Source organism: Elephas maximus, chromosome 24 (genome assembly GCF_024166365.1).
Source record: "Elephas maximus indicus isolate mEleMax1 chromosome 24, mEleMax1 primary haplotype, whole genome shotgun sequence".
NCBI lineage: Eukaryota > Metazoa > Chordata > Mammalia > Proboscidea > Elephantidae > Elephas > Elephas maximus.
In genome coordinates this window covers 58,540,749-58,563,523 of record NC_064842.1, presented here as the reverse complement: position 1 = coordinate 58,563,523, position 22,775 = coordinate 58,540,749, and the positions used below count along the sequence as shown (strand labels likewise).

At 41.6% G+C, this 22,775-nt stretch overlaps 2 protein-coding genes across 4 annotated transcripts in view; one reads left to right on the top strand and one right to left on the bottom strand.

The window, feature by feature from the left end:
* RO60 (Ro60, Y RNA binding protein) overlaps nt 1-17,054 on the bottom strand; it is a 33,641-nt gene extending 16,587 nt beyond the window's left edge. The window contains exon 1 of the mRNA XM_049867950.1: nt 16,888-17,054. The gene's annotated coding sequence lies outside the window, so the exon portion shown is untranslated. The remainder of the gene's footprint in view (nt 1-16,887) is intronic.
* A 33-nt stretch (nt 17,055-17,087) lies between these two features.
* Nucleotides 17,088-22,775, top strand: part of UCHL5 (ubiquitin C-terminal hydrolase L5) — a 63,153-nt gene continuing 57,465 nt past the window's right edge. The window contains exon 1 of one of the 3 annotated variants that reach the window (XM_049867954.1): nt 17,088-17,357. In XM_049867954.1, the coding sequence (XP_049723911.1) occupies nt 17,210-17,357 (148 nt within the window). In that variant the 5' untranslated portion in view covers nt 17,088-17,209. Of the gene's footprint in view, nt 17,358-17,386; nt 17,559-22,775 lie in introns of those variants that run through there. The other 2 variants (XM_049867956.1, XM_049867955.1) reach the window with 2 other exon arrangements.

Below are 22,775 nucleotides of genomic sequence, written 5' to 3'. Positions count from 1 at the left end.
TGTTTAGGGAAACTCAGAATTCTTCAAAGCAAACAAACTAGACTATAGCCATGGTGGTATGTGCATTATAAGCAATAACTAAGTAGTCACATGACTGAGGCTTCATGTGTTACTTCCGAGATTAAGCAGGTAGGTTAGCATAGGGTCTTGAGGTACAAAAAGAATAAATTGGGGGGTGGGGGAGGGCAGCAACAGTAACTGCCACTAAGGCAGATCTTGCTCCCTGAAGAACCACAGTCATGTCCTTCAAGGGAGGTTAGGTGTTTCCCTAGCCCCACGGAATAAATTTTGATTGCTATAGCCAGTGGTTCTCGAACTCTGTGCATCGGAATTGCCTGAAGTGCTTATTAAAATACAAACTGGGGCATCCTAGCCCTGAGAGTTTCTTTCCTGTTCAGCAGGTCTGAGGTGAGGCAATGCAATGCGTTTCTCTTTATATATGGCCTTGTTTATAATTATGCCAAAAATGATTGGTTGGGATGCTATCTGCCCTGTAATTGGTCTATTTTATGCACCTTGCAGGAATTGGTCAACTTACTATACAAATAAAGCCACTCAATAGGATCGAGTGACTTGCAGGATCAGTTGGTTTTGCCATCCTACTAGGTTTATATAAGGGCCAATCTCACAGAGGTTAAAGGGGGACCTCACTACCATCAACTAGAGTCTGGAGAGGAGCATGTCCTTTGGACCCAGGATCCCTATGCTGAGAACCTCCTAGTCCCAGAAGAGAGAGCTGTAACATGGAAAATGGCACAAGATGGTGAGAATGGTGGCAAGCACAGCAGTGTCCAGTGGCAGAGAAGTCAGGGCAGCGGTACAAACAGTGGGAACCATGGGACAGGCAGACTGCTGGCTACAAGCCCACGCAGAGAGAGTTGAGTGCCTTTGGGCTGGACTTGCTGGCAGAGTGGGGTGCCTCCAGGGACTTGCTGGCAAAGAGAAAAGAGTTGTAACACTTGCCTGAACAGGGCAGACACCTACATGGGCCACTGGCTAGCACTGCTTAAGAGAAGGGTGATCAGCGGTCACAGCTGAGAAGGAGCTGAGAGCTGTCCTGGATGGAAACTGTCCTGATTCATGAAGTTGATCTTGCCTCTTAAGTTGTATCCTGTTCCCGAGTTGTAGCCTGTTACTTCTCTAATAAACTCTGGAACTGGGAGTATGGTGAGTTCTTTGTGGCCACTGCAACAAATTATCACAGCCAGTACAGAAGTAGAGTGTACCATGGAGGGGATGGATGGTGTCAGAAATGGTGAAAAGTTGGAGAGTGGAGGTATCCTTGACCTCCACTTCATAGGGAACAGCTTTGTGCTGATCCTAATTCTTCTCTCTTGTGAATGCAGACGAGTTCTGACAATGTCAGATTACATCAGGTAGTGCAGGGCCTGGGCTCCATAATGGTGCTATAATTTCCCTTGCTTCACGATTGGTGTAGGCATTGGGTGTGTGTCACAACTCTGGTCAATCGACTTGATAAGAAGTCTGCTGGGAATACTTCTGAGGTTTTCTTCACTCTTAAAAGGGGGTTAAGCTTTTCTTTACTGCCTCAAGACATTTTCATTTGCAAGTCATGCCTAGAGTGGTGGCAGCCATATTGAGACCAAGAGGGGAGCCAGTTTACCAGGACAAGCCAGTAAATATCTAAAGATGGCAGGGCAAGTACAAAGTGGAAGGAACCTGGGTCCTTGATATCATCGAGCTGCTTGGAACAGCCCTACTTACCCATTTCCTATTATGTCATAAACGTATCCTTATTGTTGAAGATATTTTTTAGTTTTCTGTTCCTTTTAGTTGAGAACATCTTAACTCATCAACAACCTACCAACTGTGCTCATTTATAGTTTATGTTAGCTGTAACCACCCTCACTTTTCTCCACCTACAATCTCTAAAGCTACTAGAACTAGTTTTCTGGCAATGATACGCCTCTTTATCTTTCTAATGAAGCAACCACAATTGTCCACTACTTTATCAGTCCACCACTATCCTTACTATGGCATAGCTTTTTAGCTTTTTATCCAGGTCCCACAAGTCTACTGTCTATGTTACGGTAAAACCTGTGAACCTGGAACCTGTGTAATGCAGAAACCTATCACAGAAAAAAAGACTCAAATATTTTCCACTAATAGAGAGTGACAGAAAAGGGGTAAGACTGCACCCTATCAAAGGCGGAAAATTTCAGACCCAGAAAAACAAGTAAGTCCCGTCGAGTTCTGGCTCTCACTGGTGAGCATGAGCAATGGTACACATGGCAAAACAAAACAAAACAAACTCAGTAAGCATTTACTGAATACATATGATGTGTATAACACAAAGATGATTTCTGTTTCAGGAGAATGAAAAAAAAAAAAAAAAACTTCTAGCCCTTGGGGAAATCTATTCGGGGTGGTAGAGGTATACACACAACACAGAGCAAACTGTAGTAAGGTGCTCTAATAGAAAAGTACTATAAGTGAGCAGAGGAGGATACAATAAATGCTGAATCAACAAGCCAGGAAGACTTGTGTGAGGAAGACAAACTGAAAAACTGATAAAGTTTGGGGCAGGTACTTCAGGAAGAGGTTTCTGAAATCTTGCTATGTGTCTTTAAATTCTAGAGAAGGAACTGTCTAAATGTATTGGCATAGCTGTAAAGAAAAGTTGACATACAAGGTAGTAGCTTAAAGAGGAACACAAGGCTAAAGAAGTTTTATTTTGACAATGATACATACCTGAGCATGTTTATATACTGTGGGAAAAGGGCCAGTAGGAATGGAAGGGTTGGTATTACAGTTGAGACACAAGATAACTGCAACTGATAGAAGTTTCTCAAAAGCTAGAAGGGGGTATGGCCTTAGAGCATAGTATTGGCCTTAGAGAGGAAGAGGGAACATCACCATTAAAAATCACCAATTTAAGGAGCAGGAAGAGGAAGACAGGATAACTAAAGAATAAAAAGGAATAAACATGTTGAAGAATCACCAGAGATGGTTTTTGTGAAAGCTAAGAAAGAGGCTAGCGATGTCAGATGCAATGCAAGGTCAAAGTAAGATAAAATTTTGTACTGGAACTGGCAATTACGGTGATAGTTTTTGTGGATGGAAAGGCAGAGGTCTAAGTCAAACTGAATCCAAACCAAACCCAACCCAACCCATTGCTATCAAGTCAATTCTGACTCAAAGCGACCCTATAGGACAGAGAACTACCCAACAAGGTTTCCAAGGAGTGGCTGATGGATTTGAACTGCTGACCTTTTGACAAGTAAACGAGCTCTTAACCACCGTGCTACCAGGGCTCCAAACCAGATTGAAAGGGGCTTAACAATAAATAGAAGAGGTATCATCCACCGCAACAAGGTTCTGGCCTCAGCTGTACGGAGTAACTATAAATCAGTCCCCAGTGACTAACAGGGTCATTGCATCTCTTGACACCACCTGAGGTCCGTTGCTGTTGGGTGCCATCCAGCTGGTCCCGACTCATAGCAACCCTATACACAACAGAACGGAACACTGCGTGCACCATCCTCAAATTGTGGTTATGCCTGAGCCCACTGTTGCAGCCGCTGTGTCAATCCATCTTGTTGCAGGTCTTCCTCTATTTCGCTGACCCTCTACTTTATCAAACATGATGTCCTTCTGCAGGGACTGATCCCTCCTGATAACAAGTACAAAGTACGTGAGACATACTACTTTTTCCAAAACAGATTTGTTTGTTCTTTTGGCAGTCCATAGCATATTCAATATTCTTCACCCATATCACAATTCAGAAGTGTTAATTCTTCTTCGGTCTTCCTGATTCATCATCTAGCTTTTGAATGCATATGAGGCAACGAAAAACACCATGGCTTGGGTCAGGTACACCTTAGTCTTCAAGGTGACATCTTTGCTTTTTAACACTTTAAAGAGGTCTTTTGCAGCACATTTGCCCAATGCAACGCATCTTTTGATTTCTTGGCTGCTGCTTCCATGGGTGTGGATTATGGATCTAAGTAAGATGAAATCCTTGATAACTTCAATCTTTTCTGTTTATCATGATACTGCTTATTGGTCCAGATATGAGGATTTTGTTTTTTATGTTGAGGTGTCGTCCATACTGAAGGCTGTGGTCTTTGATCTTCATCAGTAAGTGCTTCAAGTCCTCTTCACTTTCAGTAAGCAAGGCTGTATCATCTGCATAATGCAGGCTGTTAATGAGTCTCCCTCCTATCCTGATGTCCCGTTCTTCTTCATACAGTCCAGCTTCTTGGATTATTTGCTCAGCATACAGATTGAATAGGTATGGTGAAAGGACACAACCCTGACGCACAGCTTTCCTGACTTTAAACCATGCACTATCCCCTTGTTCTGTTAGAAAAACTGCCTCTTGATCTATGTACAGGTTCTTCATGAGCACAATTATGTGTTCTGGAATTCCCATTTTTCGCAATGTTATCCATAATTTGTTATGATTCACACAGTCGTGTGCGTAGTCAATAAAACACAGGTAAACATCTTTCTGGTATTCTCTGCTTTCAGCCAGGATCCATCTGACATCAGCTATACTATCCCTGGTTCCTCATTTTCTTCTGAATCTGACTTGGATTTCCGGCAGTTCCCTGTTTATATACTGCTGCAGCCACTTTTGAATGGTCTTCAGCAAAATTTTACTTGCGTGTGATATTAATGATATTGTTCAATAATTTCAGCATTCGGTTGGATCGCCTTTCTGGGGAATATTTTTAGGCATAATATGGATCTCTTCCAGTCAGTTGGTCAGGTAGCTGTCTTCCAAATTTCTTGGCATAGACGAGTGAGCACTTCCAGTGCTGCATCCATTTGCTGAAACATCTCTGTCAATTCCTGGACCCTCGTCTTTCGTCAGTGCCTTCAGTGCAACTTGGACTTCTTCCTTCAGTAAGTACCATTGGTTCCTGATCATATGCTGCCTCCTGAAATGGCTGAATGGTGACCAATTCTTTTTGGTATAGTGACTCTGTGTATTCCTTCAAGTTGTGGAATGACATCAAGGACATCATACATGAAGACAGCAAGAGGTCATTAAAAAGCAGAAAAGAAAGAAAAGACCAAGATGGATGTCAGAAGAGACTCTGGAACTTGCTCTTGAATGTCGACAGCTAAAGCAAAAGGAAGAAATGATGAAGTAAAAACACTGAACAGAAGATTTCAAACGGCAGCTCGAGAAGACAAAGAGTATTACAGTGACATATGCAAAGACCTGGAGATAAAAAACCAAAAGGGATGAACCTGCTTGCTATTTCTCAAGCTGAAAGAACTGAAGAAAAAAATTCAAGGCTCGAGCTGCAATGCTGAAGGATTCTATGGGGAAAATATTTAATGTCCTGAGGCCTAGGTCTGCACTAATACAAGCAACTTTACACCAGAATGGAATAACGACATATAAATTTCCAACACAATTCAAATCACTGCCCCCCTCAGTCACAATTAAAATGTGAGACTCTCCATTCTCCCATGTACTTATCCCCACACCATTATGTGCTCTTTTCTCTGAGAAGGGCGATTTGCTCTCCCCATACTCTCTGGATCTCTACATCTCCTCAGGTAGAAACTTCCTGATTTCCTTGCCCCTCTCTCTTCCCCTTCACTCATATCCTGAGAGAAGGAGGTGTCGCTTCTGCTGTCAACAGGCCAGTCCCCACCTGGATGGTCTAAAGCTCCTTCATCCCACTTCCTTCTGGGATCTTAACCCCTCAATTATCCCATTCTGTACAGTATCTTCAACTCTCTGAATTACAACTCTCAACCTCAACTTCAAAGTTCTCTCATTTAAAAAGGTAAAGATTTTCCTCTAGCACCCACGCTCTCTCCTTTTATAACTATGCTTGTGAGAAGTCTATACGTCACTGCATACCCTGTGAATCTCATTGGAATCAAGCTATTTCTTGCATCACTCTCCTGCAATTGCTTTTTACCACAGTCACTCCTTTTTGCTCAACCCAGTGGTCATTTTCCAGCCTTTATTTTACTTGCTCTCTTTGAGCGTTTGACACTATCAGTCATTCATTCCTTGAAATTGTTTCCTTGTGGTTCATGCTATTCTGTCCTGATTTTCTTTAACTCTATGTACCCCTCCTTCTGTCTCCTTTAAAGGGTCCTTTTCCTCTTAACTCTTAACTGTTAAAATTCACTAGGATTCCATCTTTAGCCTTCCTCTTTCTATATAAGTGATTCCAAACCTGTTTTGGGCCACAGGGCCCTTTGAGGATTTGATTAAACTAAGAATCTTCTGCCCAGAAAAATGTATGCACATTAAACATTTAATATTCTCATTTTAGGTGTTCACACATCTCCTGATGATGTCTATAAAAAAACAAAACAAACCCATTGCCATCAAGCCGCTTCTGACTCATAGCGACCCTACAGGACAGGGTAGAACTGCCCCATAGCGTCTCCAAGGCTGTAATCTTTACAGAAGCAGACTGCCACATATATCTCCCGTAGAGTAGCTGGTGGGTTTGAACTCCCAACCTTTCAGTTAGCAGGTGAGTGCTTATCCACTGTGCCACCAGGGCTCCTTCATGACATCTATAGAAGCTAACAGTAATAAAATAACTATTAATAGCTAATACTTAATGAACACCTAGTATGTGCCATGTATTATGCTGAAAACTTTTGTATGCATTATCTACTAAATCTACTGTTAAGAATTCCTAGTCCATGCTCTTTTTGAGTGATCTCATGTACTCCATGCTTTCAACTATAACATTTACGGGGATGACTCTCAAATCTATACCTTTCTCAGTGCAAATCTCTTTCAAGTGCCAGATCCACTCATCCAACTAACAGATATCTTGGCTTCAGGCAATTCAAACTCAACATACCTCAAAATAAAATGACCTCTTCCTCTTATTCAGTTGCCAAAGCCAGAGCTTCTCAACCTCCATGCCATGAATGGGTTATAAGGGGGCCAGACACTGACCTCTGAGATCTTGGGACAATCACAGGAGTGAGGCCTGAGGCTGGCAGAGGCAACCCTCCCCGCACCGCCTTCCTAGCCTGAGGTTGCCTTTGATCAGCTGGAGTCTCATCCATATAGTCCAGTATGTTCTACAAGTGGTATCATTTTCTGAACGTGCTATGTTGTGAAAAAGATTGAAATGCATTGGCATAAGCCCAAAAGATCCTTCATTTTTCTTTTTCACCCTCACACTCAGTCAGTCAATAGTCCAGTCATCTACTTCCTATTTATCATTTGAATTTATCTCCTGTCCAGATCCACTGCCTACACCTTGATCCAGGACTACACTGCTTCTACTCAGAGTGTGACAATAGTCTTTTACTTCATCTCCTTGCCTCTTGGCTTATTTTGTGCCAATTTATTCACCATCCTGCAGCCCAGAGTGATAGTTTCAAAAACATAAATTTGATTGTACTACTCACCTACTTAAAATCATTCAATGGTACTTCAGAGTTTTGAAGATAAAATCCAAACTCCTTCCTCTTTACTTAATTTCTCCTCACAAGAGTACTGAATAGTCTTTTCTCAAATGAATACAAAACAATGGCTCAAACAGAGTGGCATTTAATAAATACAGAATTCTATATGTGCCCTCAAGCTCACACCTAAAGTAAGTAGGGAAAGGATCACTGAAGAAGTTGAAAGAACTAATTAGAAGGTTGTAAAAGTACTATTCTTTCCTCTTGGCTCTCGATGGGTTCCAACATCCAGTGAAATAAGAAGATATAGCAAGAATAATCAATAACATAAACTTCATGAGGACAACAATCACATCCGTTTTATCATTGTATACCACAGTGCCAGGCATCCAATAAATATTTACAGAATACATGAGTAAACTAGGGGAAAAGTGGTCATAATACGGAATTCTCAGCAAAAGGGATTCCTTCTATTAAATTCATCTGTGCAGTTTTGTAAATATTTTAACCAAATGAAAAAATAAAAATAATAGTAACCAGTAAGAGAGAACATTAAAAGTAATTAGATCTGAGTAGATGCTGGAACGCTGTATGCAATTCATAAGCTATAAAATCTATATAAGAAAGGTTACTTTATCTGTCCTCTATATGACTTAAGAAGACTGAATTAAATGGGATAACTTGGATGTTGAGCTTTGTATACTCAAAATATTATCTAATTATCAATTACAAATACCCTGGCATTACATCTGACAAAACTAAAAAAAAAAAACAAAAAAACTCCTTTGTTAAAAAAATTAATAAATTAAAAAGCGACAGAAAAGCAAAATAAAATAAGCACAATCATCCAAACTGTTTCCTTTTTTGGGGTGGGGGAAAGAATCAAGGGAAGCTCTAGTGATATTTGAGATTTACATATATAATTCCCTAATGTGGGATTTAAATATGGCCCCATTATCTGGCATGCTCTTCTGTCCCCAAAATCTAGAAAGTGCTCCCCCATAGACCTTGTATCCCTCCCTGAAAAAGGAAATTACAGTCTACTAATTTCACTGGTATATTACAGTGATATAAATCTTACCTTTCTCACTAGATTGTAAGCTTCCTGGGGGTAGATATCTGATTCATCTTTGTCTCACAAATTCTAGCCATCTACCCCCTCAAGTTACCTAACACTATACTTTCACTTGGTAGGTATTTAATAAAAACATATTAGTTATATTTGTTAGGTGAATAATGTTAGAATGACATTTAATATCAGACTGTTCTACTGCACCAGCTTTTCTGCACCAAGGCCAAAGTGGTGAGATTTAAAGGTCTCAACATAAATGCCAACCCCTTCCCCACTCTTTCCCTTATGTTATTCTTCGTGAGCATGTCCAGTTTAGCTATATTATTAGTTCCCTTGAGGGCAGGGACCAGGTCTTTTGTATTCCCTCAGCACCTATAACACCACGTTAAAGTACTTAGTAATTCATACTTAGAAAGAACTAAATAGCATTTAAAGTTGATTTTCTAAACCATTTGTCTGAGAATTACACAAGATCGGATTTTAATTCCTATAACACATTTATTTTACAAAAAAAAAGTCTCAATGTGCAAAATAAAAATTTACTATCTTTAAGTCTGAAGCCTTTAGATAAATTTTGTAATCAGAATAAAATAATAAATGTACTATATGTAGGTAATGGAAATACAATAAAAAAATAGAAAGTGAAAAAGCTACAAAGAGAAAGTAATGAGAACTGAGAAAAAATGTCATTTGAGAACAGTATTTCTCTTGTCAGCTTTTCTAATTTATTTAATATTAGGTATTCAAGGATTTTTTTTTTTGTGTGCTTTCGGGGAAAGTTAACAGAGCAAATTAGTTTCTTATTAAAAATTAATACACATACTGTTTTGAGACATTGGTTGCCAACCCCATTACGTGTCAACACTCTCCTGTTCTCGATCTTGGGTTCTCCATTTCCATTCATCCAGCTTTCCTGTCCCCTCCTGCCTTCTCGTCCTTGCCCCTGGGCTGCTGTGCCCATTTAGTATCATATACATGCTTGAGCTATGGTATCAAGGATCTTTTACAAGAAGCAAAACGAACTTTTGAATCCAGAGAGAGGTAATCCCTAAATATAATCCTTGTAATCCCGATTATAAGAAATAAATTAAAGCCATTTATTCATAGCTGTAACAATGAAACCTTCTTCCCTTTGTATATTATGATATGAATGACAGCCGTGAAGACAAACCCTTTCAATATTTCTGTAGCTGAAATTGTGCTTAGCTTTTCATATGGTGTGACCATACTTTCAGGATACAACACAAAACAGTAGTACAGATCACATCACTAGCAGCGTGGGCAACATTTACACCTCTACTTTGTAATGTCAGAGTCCTGGTGGTGCTCACGGGCTAACTGAAAGCTGGGCAGTTGGCTCACAGGCTAACTGAAAGTTGCCCTGTGGGAGAAAGATGTGGGAGTCTGTTTCCATAAAGATTACAGCCTCAGAAACCCTCTGGGGCAGTTCTAATCTGTAGGGTCACTATGAGTCGAAAAACAACTCGACGGCAAAGGGTTGGTGTTTTTTTGTTTGTTTTGTAAGTCATTCTAAAACGTTATTCACAAACTATTAAATATTTTGTAGCATCATGATAAAACAAATTTTAAAACTTAAAATCTATCAAATAAATAAGCACTGAGCCTTTTTAAAATCATACTTTCCCAATCTTGTCAATTATAAAGAAACCATATAAAAATATGTAACAAAAAGCCTAATGAGCTTAGAGAAAAGTGGGTTAAATTACAAAAAGCTGAAAGGAATAACACAGTATCAGCTTTGTATATTACAAGAACAACAACAACAAAAAAACCTCACACAACTTTATCTAAGTATGCATGTATAAATTTATCAGAATCAAAATTTTAAAGTGGAAGAAAACAGAATGGTAGCATGTCCCAAACTATTCTCCTTCCTGCCAGAGTGCTGATAATCAAATTAACTTTATAGTTGGCTCTGTGATATGATACCGAAGGCACAGGTAACAAAAGATATAAATTGGATTTCATCAAAAGTAAAAACTTGTGTTTCAAAGGAGATGATCAAGATGATGAAAAGATAGTGTGTAGAATGGGAAACAATATTTGCAAATAACACATAATAAGGGACTTGTATCCAACATAGATAAAGAACTTTCACAACTTAATAATAAAAAGAAAAATAACCTGACTAAAAAATGAGAATCGGAACAGACATTTCTCCAAAGATATACAGAAGGCCAAGAGGTACATGAAAAGATGTTCAACATCAATCATCTGGAAAATACAAACCAAAACCACGAGATACAACTTAATATCCATTAAAAAAAGAAGAAAAAAAAAGCAAACTAGTTGCTGTCAAATTGATTCTGACTCATGGTGACCTCCTGTGGTACAAAGTAGAACTGCGCTCTACAGGGTTTTCTTGGTTGTGACCTTTTGGAAGCAGACCACCAGGCCCTTCTTCTGAGGCACCCATGTGGGTCTGAACCATCAACCATTTGGTTAATAGCTGAGTGCTTGACCATTTGCGTCACCCAGGGACTCCTTCATATGCCACCAGGGCTCCTCATACCCATTAGGATGGCTATAATCAAAAGGACAATAATAATAAGAGTTGGTGAGCATTTGGAAAATTTAGAACCATTATACACTGCTGGTGGGAATGTAAAATGGTGCAGCTACTTTGGAAAACAGATAGCCTGGCAGTTTCTGAGAGTTAAACCTAGAGTTATTATGGGACCCAACAATTTCACTCCTATTTATATTCTCAAGAGAAACGAAAACATTATGTCCACATGAAAATTTGTGTATGAATGTTCATAGTGGCATCATTCATAACCCAAAACTAGAAACAATGCAAATGTCCATCAAAAGAAGAATGTAAAAATAAAACATGGTATATCTACACAATGAAATATCCTTCGGCAATTAAAAAAAGCAAAGAATCTTGAAAACATTATACTAAGTGTAACAAAGTGTAACAAGCCAGTCACAAATGGCCACATTGTACGATTACATTTGTACGTAATTTCCAGAATAGGTGAACTTGTAGAAATAGAAGGTAGATTAGTGGTTGCCAGGGGTTGGAAAGAGAGGAGACTAGGGAGTGACTGCTAATGGGTTTGACTTTAGAGCAATGAAATGTCCTGGAGTCAGACAGTGGTGACAGTGACACAGCTCTGTGAGTATACTAAAACCCACTGAATTATATTTGAAAACAGTGTATTTCATGATGTGTGAATTATCTCTCAAATAAGCTGTTTTAAAAAAAATTTTAAAAATTAGCTAGGTGAGATATACTTGGGAAGTTATTTAAATACATACGTACTTGTTTAACTGTTGTCGCCTCTATCAGCAGTAGAAAGGAAGAGATTATGTAAAAATGGTATTTAGCCCTACATTTTATATTTGACTTTAGAAAGCAACTTGAGACACACAGATATCCAACCCCCCAAAAAACTAAACTTGTTGCCGCCAAGTTGATCTTGACTCATAGTGACCCTACAGGACAGAGGAGAACTGTCCCAGGGTTCCCAAGGCTGTAAATCTTTACGGAAGCAGACTACCACATCTTTCTCCCAGAGCGGCTGGTGGGTTTGAACCAAAACCTTCTCATTAGCTGCCAAGTGCTAAACCACTGTGCCACCAGGACTTTTTCTACACAGCTATACGCAGCACCTGAATTTCTTCTTTTCCTCATCTGCCACCATCTCCCCCCTAGATGCTTAAACTCTCTTATCAGTCCTTTAGAAGGCAGTTGGGCAGCGAGTGAGGTCAAAGCCTGTTCATCCAGCAATGAGCTAATTCGCTCCTGAATAATGAAGTGTTTCAAATCCAGATTAATGAAAAAGTAGTTAATTCTTTTTTGGGTTGGCCTGACCTACCCAGTGCTCTTAAAGTGCACAACTTCAAAGAATTTAATACAGTTAAAGTTGTATTCAAGTTCTATTAATTAAAATATTGGGAAGAAACTAAAGAGATCACAGTACTCTTAAGAGCCACAACGTAAAATTGTGAGTATTTTACACACTGCTTATTTCTCTTTCTTGACTTCATTTAGAATGCAAAATCACAGTATGTAAAACACAACATGTAATAATACTTCCACTTCACATTCATTAGAAGATTTACAGCTTCTTTTACTAAGAATAACAATAGTCATATGCCACATTATGTCCAGTTGGTCATCAACCACAGATACACCTGTGGTCCCACAAGGTTATACTCTTCACTCTCTACAGAGCAACGAATAATAACAGGTCTGGGGTTCTAATCTTTGTTCTGTCATAAATGTACTGTGCAACAAAGTATCTCCCTGGGTCTATTTTGTCTGTACCAGGAAGGGGTCGGACTTGATGACTGCTGATATCCTTTAAGGATCCAAAGTCAGAACCAAAGCTCATGCATGACTGAAGGCCTGCTCACTCCAGGTTGGTGGGCTCTTTGGTGTGGGTTTGGTTCATAAGGATGTGCGCGAGGCAGAAACCACCACCTGGGCCCGAATGCAACTGTCCCTCCTGCCCCCAAGCACACAGACGGTGGAGGGGGACTTCCGGAGAAGGAGGAATGGCCATCATTACCCAGAGGAGGCCGTGGGCATGGCTCAAGACACAGGAATCTGAGGCTTCAATGCTGAGAGGAAAAGCCACAGCCATAAGAACTCTGTAACAACGTAAAAATCATATACCGTTCTGGGTATTATGAACGTTAAACAACACGTGACTGTACACTATTCCTAAGGATTCTTATATTTTTTCTCATATTTGTTGTCGTTAGGTGCTGTTGAGTTGATTTTGGCTCATAGCCACCCCATGTGACAGAGTAGGACTGCCCCATAGGGTTTCCTAGGGTGGCATCTTTATGGGAGTAGATAGTCTGGTCTTTCTCCTGAGGACCCACTGGGTGGGTTCCAACTGCCAACTTTTCAGTCAGCAGCTGAGAACTATTGTGCCACCTTTTCTCATATTTACACATCTGAGTATCTTTCCAAAGTCTCTTGATAATCTGTTATTTGAAAATGCTGCCTTTTATCCCAAGAGGTCAAAAAGATTTATAGCTTACTCCTTTTTTTAATGAAGTCAAAGCTGATTTAAATCTATAAGAGAATACAGTAACAGTTTCGAAATAGTATTACAAAAACTGGGGTTACAAATTCAAATAGCTGTATCAACAGATAGGTGACGGAAATGAGTGAATGAAGTCAAAGGTAATGCAGCGAGAACTGTCACAGAACTGTGGCAAACATGAGAGCTTGCCAGTCTGAAGAGAGCAGTCAACATATGTACCTCCTGCCAACTGCTGCCAGGCAGTGTGTTGCCAGATCTTATTTTTCTTGAATATCCAGAAATACGGATTTTTATGCAAACTCTCAGGATTGAATATTAACAGCATAGTTAAAGAAAGTTTAATCCTCCATTCTGGTGTCTTCCAGATTATATCAAAGGCTAAATATTTGGTTTGGCCTTTCTCCAATAGGTGCTATGTTAAGTATTAAATGTTAGTTTTGATATATACAGGACAAGAAAACTGTTTCAAGCTCACAGCAACATTACAGATTAAAAGGTACTTGAAATTACCATAAACAGCTGCGGGCTCTGATGACAATTATTCTAAGTATAATTTATAAAGAAGGAGGGCTAGACCCTTATGTCTCTCAAACTTTTCCATTTAAGTATCTCAGGGACAGATATTGAACAGGGAGGCCCCAAAGTTTGAGGGAGAGTCTCCCAAGAAGAAATTTTTGAAGTCTCAACACTTCACACATATTTTGGCTTCTACTCCATAAATTATCCATGATTGTTTTTTAACATAAAAGCTTTTTTGTTGCAGTTATCTCCCCTCAGTAAAATTTATGTTTATTTTGTGGTTTCACATAATCCTTAGCATCCTTTACTCATTGCCGTTGAGTTCTGACTCATAGCAACCTTACAGGACAAAGCAGAACTGCCCCATAGGGTTCTAACTGCTGATCTTTTGGTTAGCAGCCAAACTCTTAACCACCACACTACCAGGGCTCCATCCTTTGCACCAAAACAAAAAAAAACCCCAAATCTGTTGCGACTGAGTTGATTCCAGCTCCTAGCAACGCTATAGGACAGAGTAGAACTGCCCCACAGGGTTTCCAAGGAGCAGCTGGTGGATTCAAACTGTTGACCTTTTGGTTAGTAGCCATAGCTCTTAACCACTGTGCCACCAGTGCTCTCTAAATTGAAGATATAGGTGTGATGGTTAATATGTTTATGTGTCAACTTGGTTAGACTATGGTACCTTGTTTTTGGTTAAACACTAATTTAGATATCATATGAAGTTGTTGTTAGCTTCCATCAGGTCAGCCCTGGCTCATGGAGAACCTACGCACCACGGAATGAATTGCTGCCAAATTCTGTGCCATCCCCGTAATCAGCTGTGGATCAGATCATTGTGATCCATAGGGTTTTCATTGCCTGATTTTCAGTAGTAGATTGCCACACCTTTCTTTCTACTCCATTTTAGTCTGGAAGCTCTAGATAAACCTATCCAACATCATAGCAACACACATGCCTCTAATAACAGGGTACTGGCTGTACATGACGTGCACTGGCGAGAAGGTGAACTCAGGTCTCCTGCACGAAAAGTCAGAATTCTATCATTGAACCACCAATGCCTCATGCTATGAAATAGGTACATATAATTAAGTCAGTTGGCTTTGAATAAAACAGAATTACCCTCCATAATGTGGGTGAGCCTCATCCAATCAGCCGATTGCCTTAAGAGCAAAAAGGGAGTTTTTCCCAAAGTGCATTTTGTCTCCAGATTGTAATCAGACATCTTGCCAGAACTCCTCCACTCTTCCCTGACCTACAGATTTGGGGACAGAAGACTGAAGGAATCTCCAGTCTGTTACATGTTACCTGGCCTGGTGGTACAACGGTTAAGTGCTTGGATGCTGGCTGAAAGGTTGGCTATTTGAACCCATCAAGTGGGTCCATGGGAGAAAGACAAGGCGATCTGCTCTGATAAAGGTTACATGCTAGAAAACCCTAGGGGACAGTTCTACTCTGTCACAGGGGCCACTATGAGTTGAAAATTGTCTCCACAGAACACAATAACAACCTGACCTACAGATTTTGGACTTGCCAGCTTCACAAACAAGCGAGCCAATTCCTTAAATCTCTCTCTCTGTGTGTATACATATATGTATACACACACACACACACACATATAGTTAGATGTATCTTACTGGTTCTATTTCTCTAGAGAACCCTAAAGTAGAAGTCATCTGAGGAGCAAGGAGTCAAGAGTTTTATCCGCTAACTCAATTTCTTTCTGGAAGCCAAAGGCCCTTCTTGGAATGCTTAGCGTTTAGGGTGATGCATAAATGTACTCTTAAAGACTTTAATCTTAACACTGTATTACTTTGTAAGAGCCTGCTGAATGAGAATTTATTTAGTGAAAATAGCCATTTTTGTCTTAAGTCATCACCAATCAGTCTTACAACCATGATAGATTTATTATTTATTTAAAAAAATTTTTTTTATTGTGCTTTAGGTCAAAGTTTGGACAGCAAATTATTTTCCTATTGGATAGTTTGTACATAAAGTGTTCCATGACATTAATTGCTTTCCCCTCAATGTGTGAGTACTCTCCCCATTTCCATCCTGGGTTCCCCGTTTTCTTTTGTCTGTATCCTCTATCCCTTCTGCCTTCTCATCTTTGCTTTTGGTCAAATCTTGTCCTTTCGATCTCTAACTTATTGTTCTAAGGAATGCATTCGTCTCCGGTGTTACTGTTCATCTTACGGGCCTGCCTATTGTTGGCTGAAAGGTGGTCTCCCGGAATAGTATCAATTCCATGTCAGAAGGGTGTTTTATGGCCATAGTCTCATGATTCCTCCAGACTCGGTCAGACCAGTAAGTCTGACCTTTTTTGTGAATTTGATTTTTTGTTCTAAATTTTCTCCTGCTCAGTCAATATTTTTACATTAGTACACTGTTTTATCAACCTCATTTTCATCTAGAACATCGCATCCCCTTACATCTATCTACCATCACCATGGGCCTCTCAGACAGACCTTCTCTCCCTCACCAAATCCCTCGTGGGGAAATTCACTTTCCCTATTCCCATATTTTTCCAAACCCCGGATCAGCGGCAACGCCCCTCCACGCAGAAGCCAGGGGAGAAGGAGGAAGAGGAGGAGTAAAAGAGGAGCCCTGGACGCGGGCCTGCAGGAAGCTCTACAGCTAAAAGCAGGAGGGCTCTCGGGTTCGGGAAGGCCCACCGTCGAGAGGCTGCCGCCGGCTCGGCGACGATGTCTCCACAGCGATGCCGGTCCCGCTACCCAGCACGGGCAGGGCGCAGAGGCGGGCAGAAGAGAAGGACGGTCTGGCACCGTGTTTCCCGGGGCCACGCCGCCGGGATGCAGGGTGACGACCCCGGAGAGCGTCCTCGGGGCCGTTCAGGCCGCACAAAGGGCCCCCAGCCGGCCTCCCGCGGCTCCTCACCTGTGCTTGGCGGCCGAGATCCCAGCGGACCCTCGTACCCTCAGCGCCGCTGGCAGAGGCTCTGCGCAGCGCTGGGAATCACGGGAGTCGGCGGCCCGGAGCGCAGCCGCTGCTCCAGCTCCACCGCTACGGGGGCTTACAGGTTCGGTGCCTGGGATCGGGCCCCGCCCTCCCTCCCGCCAGGAGTAGCGAGGACCCCGGATGTGACCTCTTCGGTGTCTGAGTCCCCGCCCTTTTTTCCTCGGGCCCCGAGGACCCCGGATGTTCCCTTTTCCGGCGTCTGAATCCCCGCCCTTTTTTCCTCGGGCCCCTAGGACCCCGGATGTTACCTCTTCGGCGTCTGAATCCCCGCCCCTTTTTTCTCAGGCCCCGGCCCCTTCCGAATCCGCTACGGGTCCCGCCAGGCCGAGGCAGGGTTTCGTTGTCCCTTGGGCGGCTAGAGCGTCCTCCCGCGCTGCGTCGCGCTGCAGGTGCCGGCGCCCGGAGGCTGTCGGGAAGTAGGCGGGGTGACGTGGGGTTGACGCGCTCGGCGGCGGGTTTACAGAGATCTGTGACCGGCGGCGGCGGGCGCGGGGGGCGGCGTGCGGTCGGGGCCATGACGGGCAATGCCGGGGAATGGTGCCTCATGGAGAGCGACCCCGGGGTCTTCACCGAGCTCATTAAAGGATTCGGTGAGAACCAAGGGGGCCGTCCGGGGCTGAGGGTCACGGGAGGAGGCCCGGTCTGGGCATGGAGAGGTTGCCTGCGGCCCCGCCACACCGCGTCTGAAGGGGAGGTGGCTCCAGGAACCTGGAGTCGGGGAGGGGAAGTGCAGGGCTCGCGTGTCCCCTTTCCTCAGCCTTTGGCAGTCGTGTTTCCACAGTGATTTTGAAAGACACGCCACGACGGCAAGGACCGTATCTGTCTTATACCTCTCTGTGCGCTCAGGACCCAGCACTCGAGAAACGAAACTTATTTAACTTGAGCTCCCCGCATCCACGTAGGCACACATCTTTTTCCTTCTCTTCTGCTGGGCGCTCACTATCTCGGGCAAGAGTACCCGGGTGCATCGCTCAGGCCATCGGTCCTGCAGGAAAAGCCCAACAAGGGTGTGCCTTCTGGAGGGTGGAGTATCTAAAGCCCAAGCCGCTCAGGAACCCGGGATTCTAGTTATTCAAAGCAGAACACCTTGAATGTGTTACCATTACCAGGTTTGCAGGACCTTCCTGCACGCTGACTGTGCCAGACTGACAGGCCACTTCGCTGGCTCCTCTCCCCGCTGCTCGTTCTTAGCTTCCAGTGAAGTGTGTTTTCTTGAACTAGTGCTCTAGACTAGAGATTTTTCCCATAATTTATCTCTGGCTCTATTTTCCGGCTTCCATTCTAAATAACCAGCATATTTTGCGGTTTATCTTTTTCTCTCTTGTTCGCGATCTCTTCTTTGGTCAGTAACTTTATTTTTTTACCTGTTAATTTTCTCAAGTGTTGCTAATTCTAACTGTTGGTTAAAACTTGTACTCGGGATAAAAATGAAATGTTAATATATTGTTTATTGTACATAGTTGAGTATCTGGAACATCGTTTGATAAGCATATATTGCTCATCTACTGTATTTCAGGCACACTGCTAGGGCTTGGTAGTTTTTTTTAGTGTCTTTTTTTTAATTACTTTTTTTTTATTGTGCTTTCAATGAAAGTTTACGGCTCTAGTTAGTTATACAAAAATTTATACACACGTTGTTACGTGATCCTAGTTGCTCTCTCTATAATGTGACAACACACTCCATCCAGCTCATGTCCCATTCTGCTTTCTCATTTCACTTCCAGATGGGGCCTTGCCGATTTAGTCTCATGTATCTACTTGAACTAAAAAAGCACACTCTTCATGAGTATCATTTTATGTCTTACCCAGTGCCATCGAGTCGATTCCGACTCGTAGAGACCCTATAGGACAGAGTAGAACTGCCCCATAGAGTTTCCAAGGAGCGCCTGGCAGATTTGAACTGCCGACCCTTTGGTTAGCAGCCATAGCACTTAACCATTACGCCACCAGGGTTTCCTTTTATGTCTTATCCAAACCAAAGTCCAAACCCATTGCGGTCGAGTTGATTCTGACTTACAGTGACCCTACAGGACAGAGTAGAATTGCCCCATAGGGTTTCCAAGGAGTGCCTGGTATATTTGAATTGCCACCCGTAGCTCTTAACCACTCTGTCACCGGGGTTTCCATATGTCTTATAGTCCAGTCTAATCTCTGTCTGAAAAGTTGGCTTCGGGAACGGTTTTAGTTCTGGGTTAATGGAGAGTCCAGGGGCCATGTCTTCCGGGGTTCCTCCAGTCTCAGACCATTATGTCTGGTCTTTTTACTAGAATTTGAGTTCTGCACTCCACTTTTCTGCTGTTCTGTCAGGGATTCTCTGTTGTGTTCCCTGTTAGGGCGATCGTTGGTGGTAGCTGGGCGCCATCTAGTTCTTCTGGTCTCAGGCTGACGGGATTGGCAGTTTTTAAGGTGAATAAAGCATGACTGCTCTTGTAAAGAACTCACAAGCAAACAGTTATATGGTGTGCTGATTGCTTTGTTATCCCAAACCAAACCCACTGCCGTGGAGTCGATTCTGACTCATAGTGACCGTATAGGACAGAGAAGAACTGCCACATAGGGTTTCTAAGGCTGTAAATCTTTATCAAAGCAGAATGCCATATTTTTTTCCCAGAGTGGCTGCTGAGTTCGAGCCGACCTTTCAGCTAGCTGCCTAGTGCTTTAACCACTGCACTCCGAGGGCTCCCTTGCTATGTTATAGTATGTATGAAATGTTCTACAACACAGGTCGTGGAAGAGCATGGGCAGAGGAAAAACGTGAACAGTAGTAATGTTAAAGTATACGGTTTAGGGAATAGCTAGCAAAGTGAAACAATGTAACCGTCTGGAGAAGTATTTGGTTCTAAAGCTGAAAAGATAAACTGAGGCCAGATTGTATGCCATATTGTGTAGTTTGGATTGCCCTGCAATCACAGGGGATTTAACTGTCACAGATATTTGAGTAGAATAATGACATGATTGTTTTTATAATTAAGAAGGGTGACTATGCTTGTAGTATACAGAGTGAATTGGAATGAAGTGAGAAAAGCTAGAAGTCTCTTAAAATGATCAAAGTCTGAGATGTTTGACCTTGCTTTAAGTAGTGGGTTAGACAGGAGAAGGTAGATCAGTAGTTTTGCTAAATTAAAATCCACAGGAATGCTGACTGACTGGATATGGGGGAGAAGAGAGGTGAAATGACTATGGTTTCTAGCTTGGGTATCTTGTGTGAAGTACAAGTACAAGAGAAGCATAGGCTTGATGGGCAAGAAAACGGGTTCAGTTTGGGGCATACACTGAGTTTGAGATGTTTGCAGGTTAAGCTGTAAATTTTTATCTTCGAAACCTTAACTGTTACGACATATTAAAGTTAACTTTGAGAAATATTTTACGAGGTAAATTTAAGAATCTAATCTGTTAACTGCTGTTGTATTGCTTTTCATATGTGCAGAAGATTGGAAATTGAAAATGATTTAACTGAAGTCATGCTCTTCAGAGTGGTATATAAGTGTATTTTCTGCACCTGCGTGTAAGAGCAGAAAAACTTTGCAAAAAGTTAAATGGTGGTAGTTTTATATCATCACCAGGTGCTTCAAAGAAAAAATTAGTTTATTCCAATATTTTCCTCTTTTCTCATGAATTTAAGAAGTTTTGAATTCATGGATTTAAAAAGTCTTTTGGAAATTCATTTGTTCAAAATTATAATTTATATTGTGGATGCTATTGTAAATTCATTTTAAAAGTTCAGCATTGGAGGGGAAATTATATGCAGTGAATATATAAATACAAACCTTGGTGAAAAGTAACATTATGGTATTAACTTTGTGGTATTCCGACTCATAGCGACCATATAGCACAGAGCAGAACTGTCCCATAGGGTTTCCAAGGCTGTAATCTTTATGGAAGAAGACTGCCACATCTTTCCCATGGAGCTGATGGTGGGTTTGAACCTCTGACCTTTTAGTTAGCAGCCAAGTGCCTAACCACTGTGCCAGCAGGCCTCTACAAGGAGGAAGTCTGGGATAATTTCATCATGCATAAAAACTGAGTTAAGGCAGATTTGCCTTTCTAGGCCAAGGTGGTGTTTGTTTCCTTAAACACTTGAGGGTCTGTTATCTTTGCCTTACTGTGGTGGCTTGTGTGTTGCTATGAGGCTTGAAGCTAGGCCACAGGTATTTTACATACCAGCAAGGCCACCCACATGGACAGGTTTCAGTGGAGCTTCTGGATCATAACAGACTAGGAAGAAAGGCCTGAGTATCTACTTCTGAAAATTAGCCAATGAAAACACTGTATAACAACAAAATATTGCCTAATACAGTCGTGAAAGATAAGCCCCCCAGGTTGGAAGGCAAATATGGCACAGGACCAGGCAATGTTTTGTTCTATTGTACGTAAGGTCGCCACAAGTTGGAGCCAACTCAGTTGCAGCTAGTAATACACCAAGATGTATGTCATCTTGTTTTGAGAAGAGAGGTAAGTTAATGCTTGACTTCCATAGAAGTATTTTCATGGCACCCCTGGAAGAAAGTGTTGTTTACAGTTGTTGGGGCCTCTAAAATGGGACCTGTTCCGTCATGGAGTACAAGTTGACAGTGCCTCCAATTTAGAGTTTCTAGTTCGGTGATTGAGGTTAGTCCTTGTTTTTGGAGAAACTAAGGGCCATCGACGCAGTTTGTCCTGTTGCTCAAACCATCAGCCAAATCACATTTGCCCATGCGAAAGAATGACTGAAAATGGGGTTGGAGAAGGACCACCTGCTGGTGTTTTGCATGGGAGGTTCAGAAGTTGAGGCTATGCCTGCTGTTTATGATAAGACTTGTTTGTAAGGTTAAGAGGAATGGCAGTCAAAGTGTTGTCAAAGCATCTGGTAGGGACAGAAAACCTTGTTGTTGTGTGCATAGAAGACCTAACAGTCAATTCACAGTAAGGCACTGGCAACAGTTTAGGAGAACCCTACCAAAGTATTTTGCTGGGGAGGAAGATCCAGGTATATTTTTGAGAAAATTATTTTTGAAATATATATATATATATATAGACCTACCAGTAGGTCAGTGCATATAAATACAATAAAATGTGTTAGTCCATAGATAAATATTTCAAAACTTATGTTGTTTACATTTTAGCACTCCCTTTCACTTTGGAGTGGTGTTCTGGTTTGGATGACAAATTATATGTTTACCCTATTTAAGACTCAGTTCAACTATCCATCAGAGTTTTTTGGATCAGCACAGATAGTAGTGATCTCTCCTACCTCCGAACTTCTAGAACACATCTTGTGTACATTTCTTATGCAGCCTATACATGCTTTACTGCCTTGGAGTCCTATGTGCTTATCTCCGACATTCTGAGGTTCTTAGGTATTGTGAGAATATTTTATTAATATGTATCTTTGCCAGGGCCTACTAACATGCTTGGCATTGAATTGTGTTTGGTAAATATCAGCATTTCATTAACTTTTTAAAGCCCCCTCCCCAATGTTTTACTTAATATAAAACCAGAAAACCAAACCCACTGCTGTTGAGTTGATTCCAACTCATAGCAACCCTACTGGACAAGAGTAGAACTGCCTCATAGGGTTTCCAAGGCTGTAAATTTTTATGGATACAGACTGCCACATCTTTCTACTGCAGAACAGCTGGTGGGTTCGAAGCACTGACCTTTCGTTTGGCAGCCAAGCGCTTTAACCACTCCTTAATATAAGTATAAAAGGACCCTATATTAATTGATTCCTTTGTTTAGTGTTTAATACTTTGTGTGCCTTACAAGAATCTTGTGGGTTGGATAAAGCAAGGTAGAATCCTTGGTTTATACATGAGGAGAGTGAGACT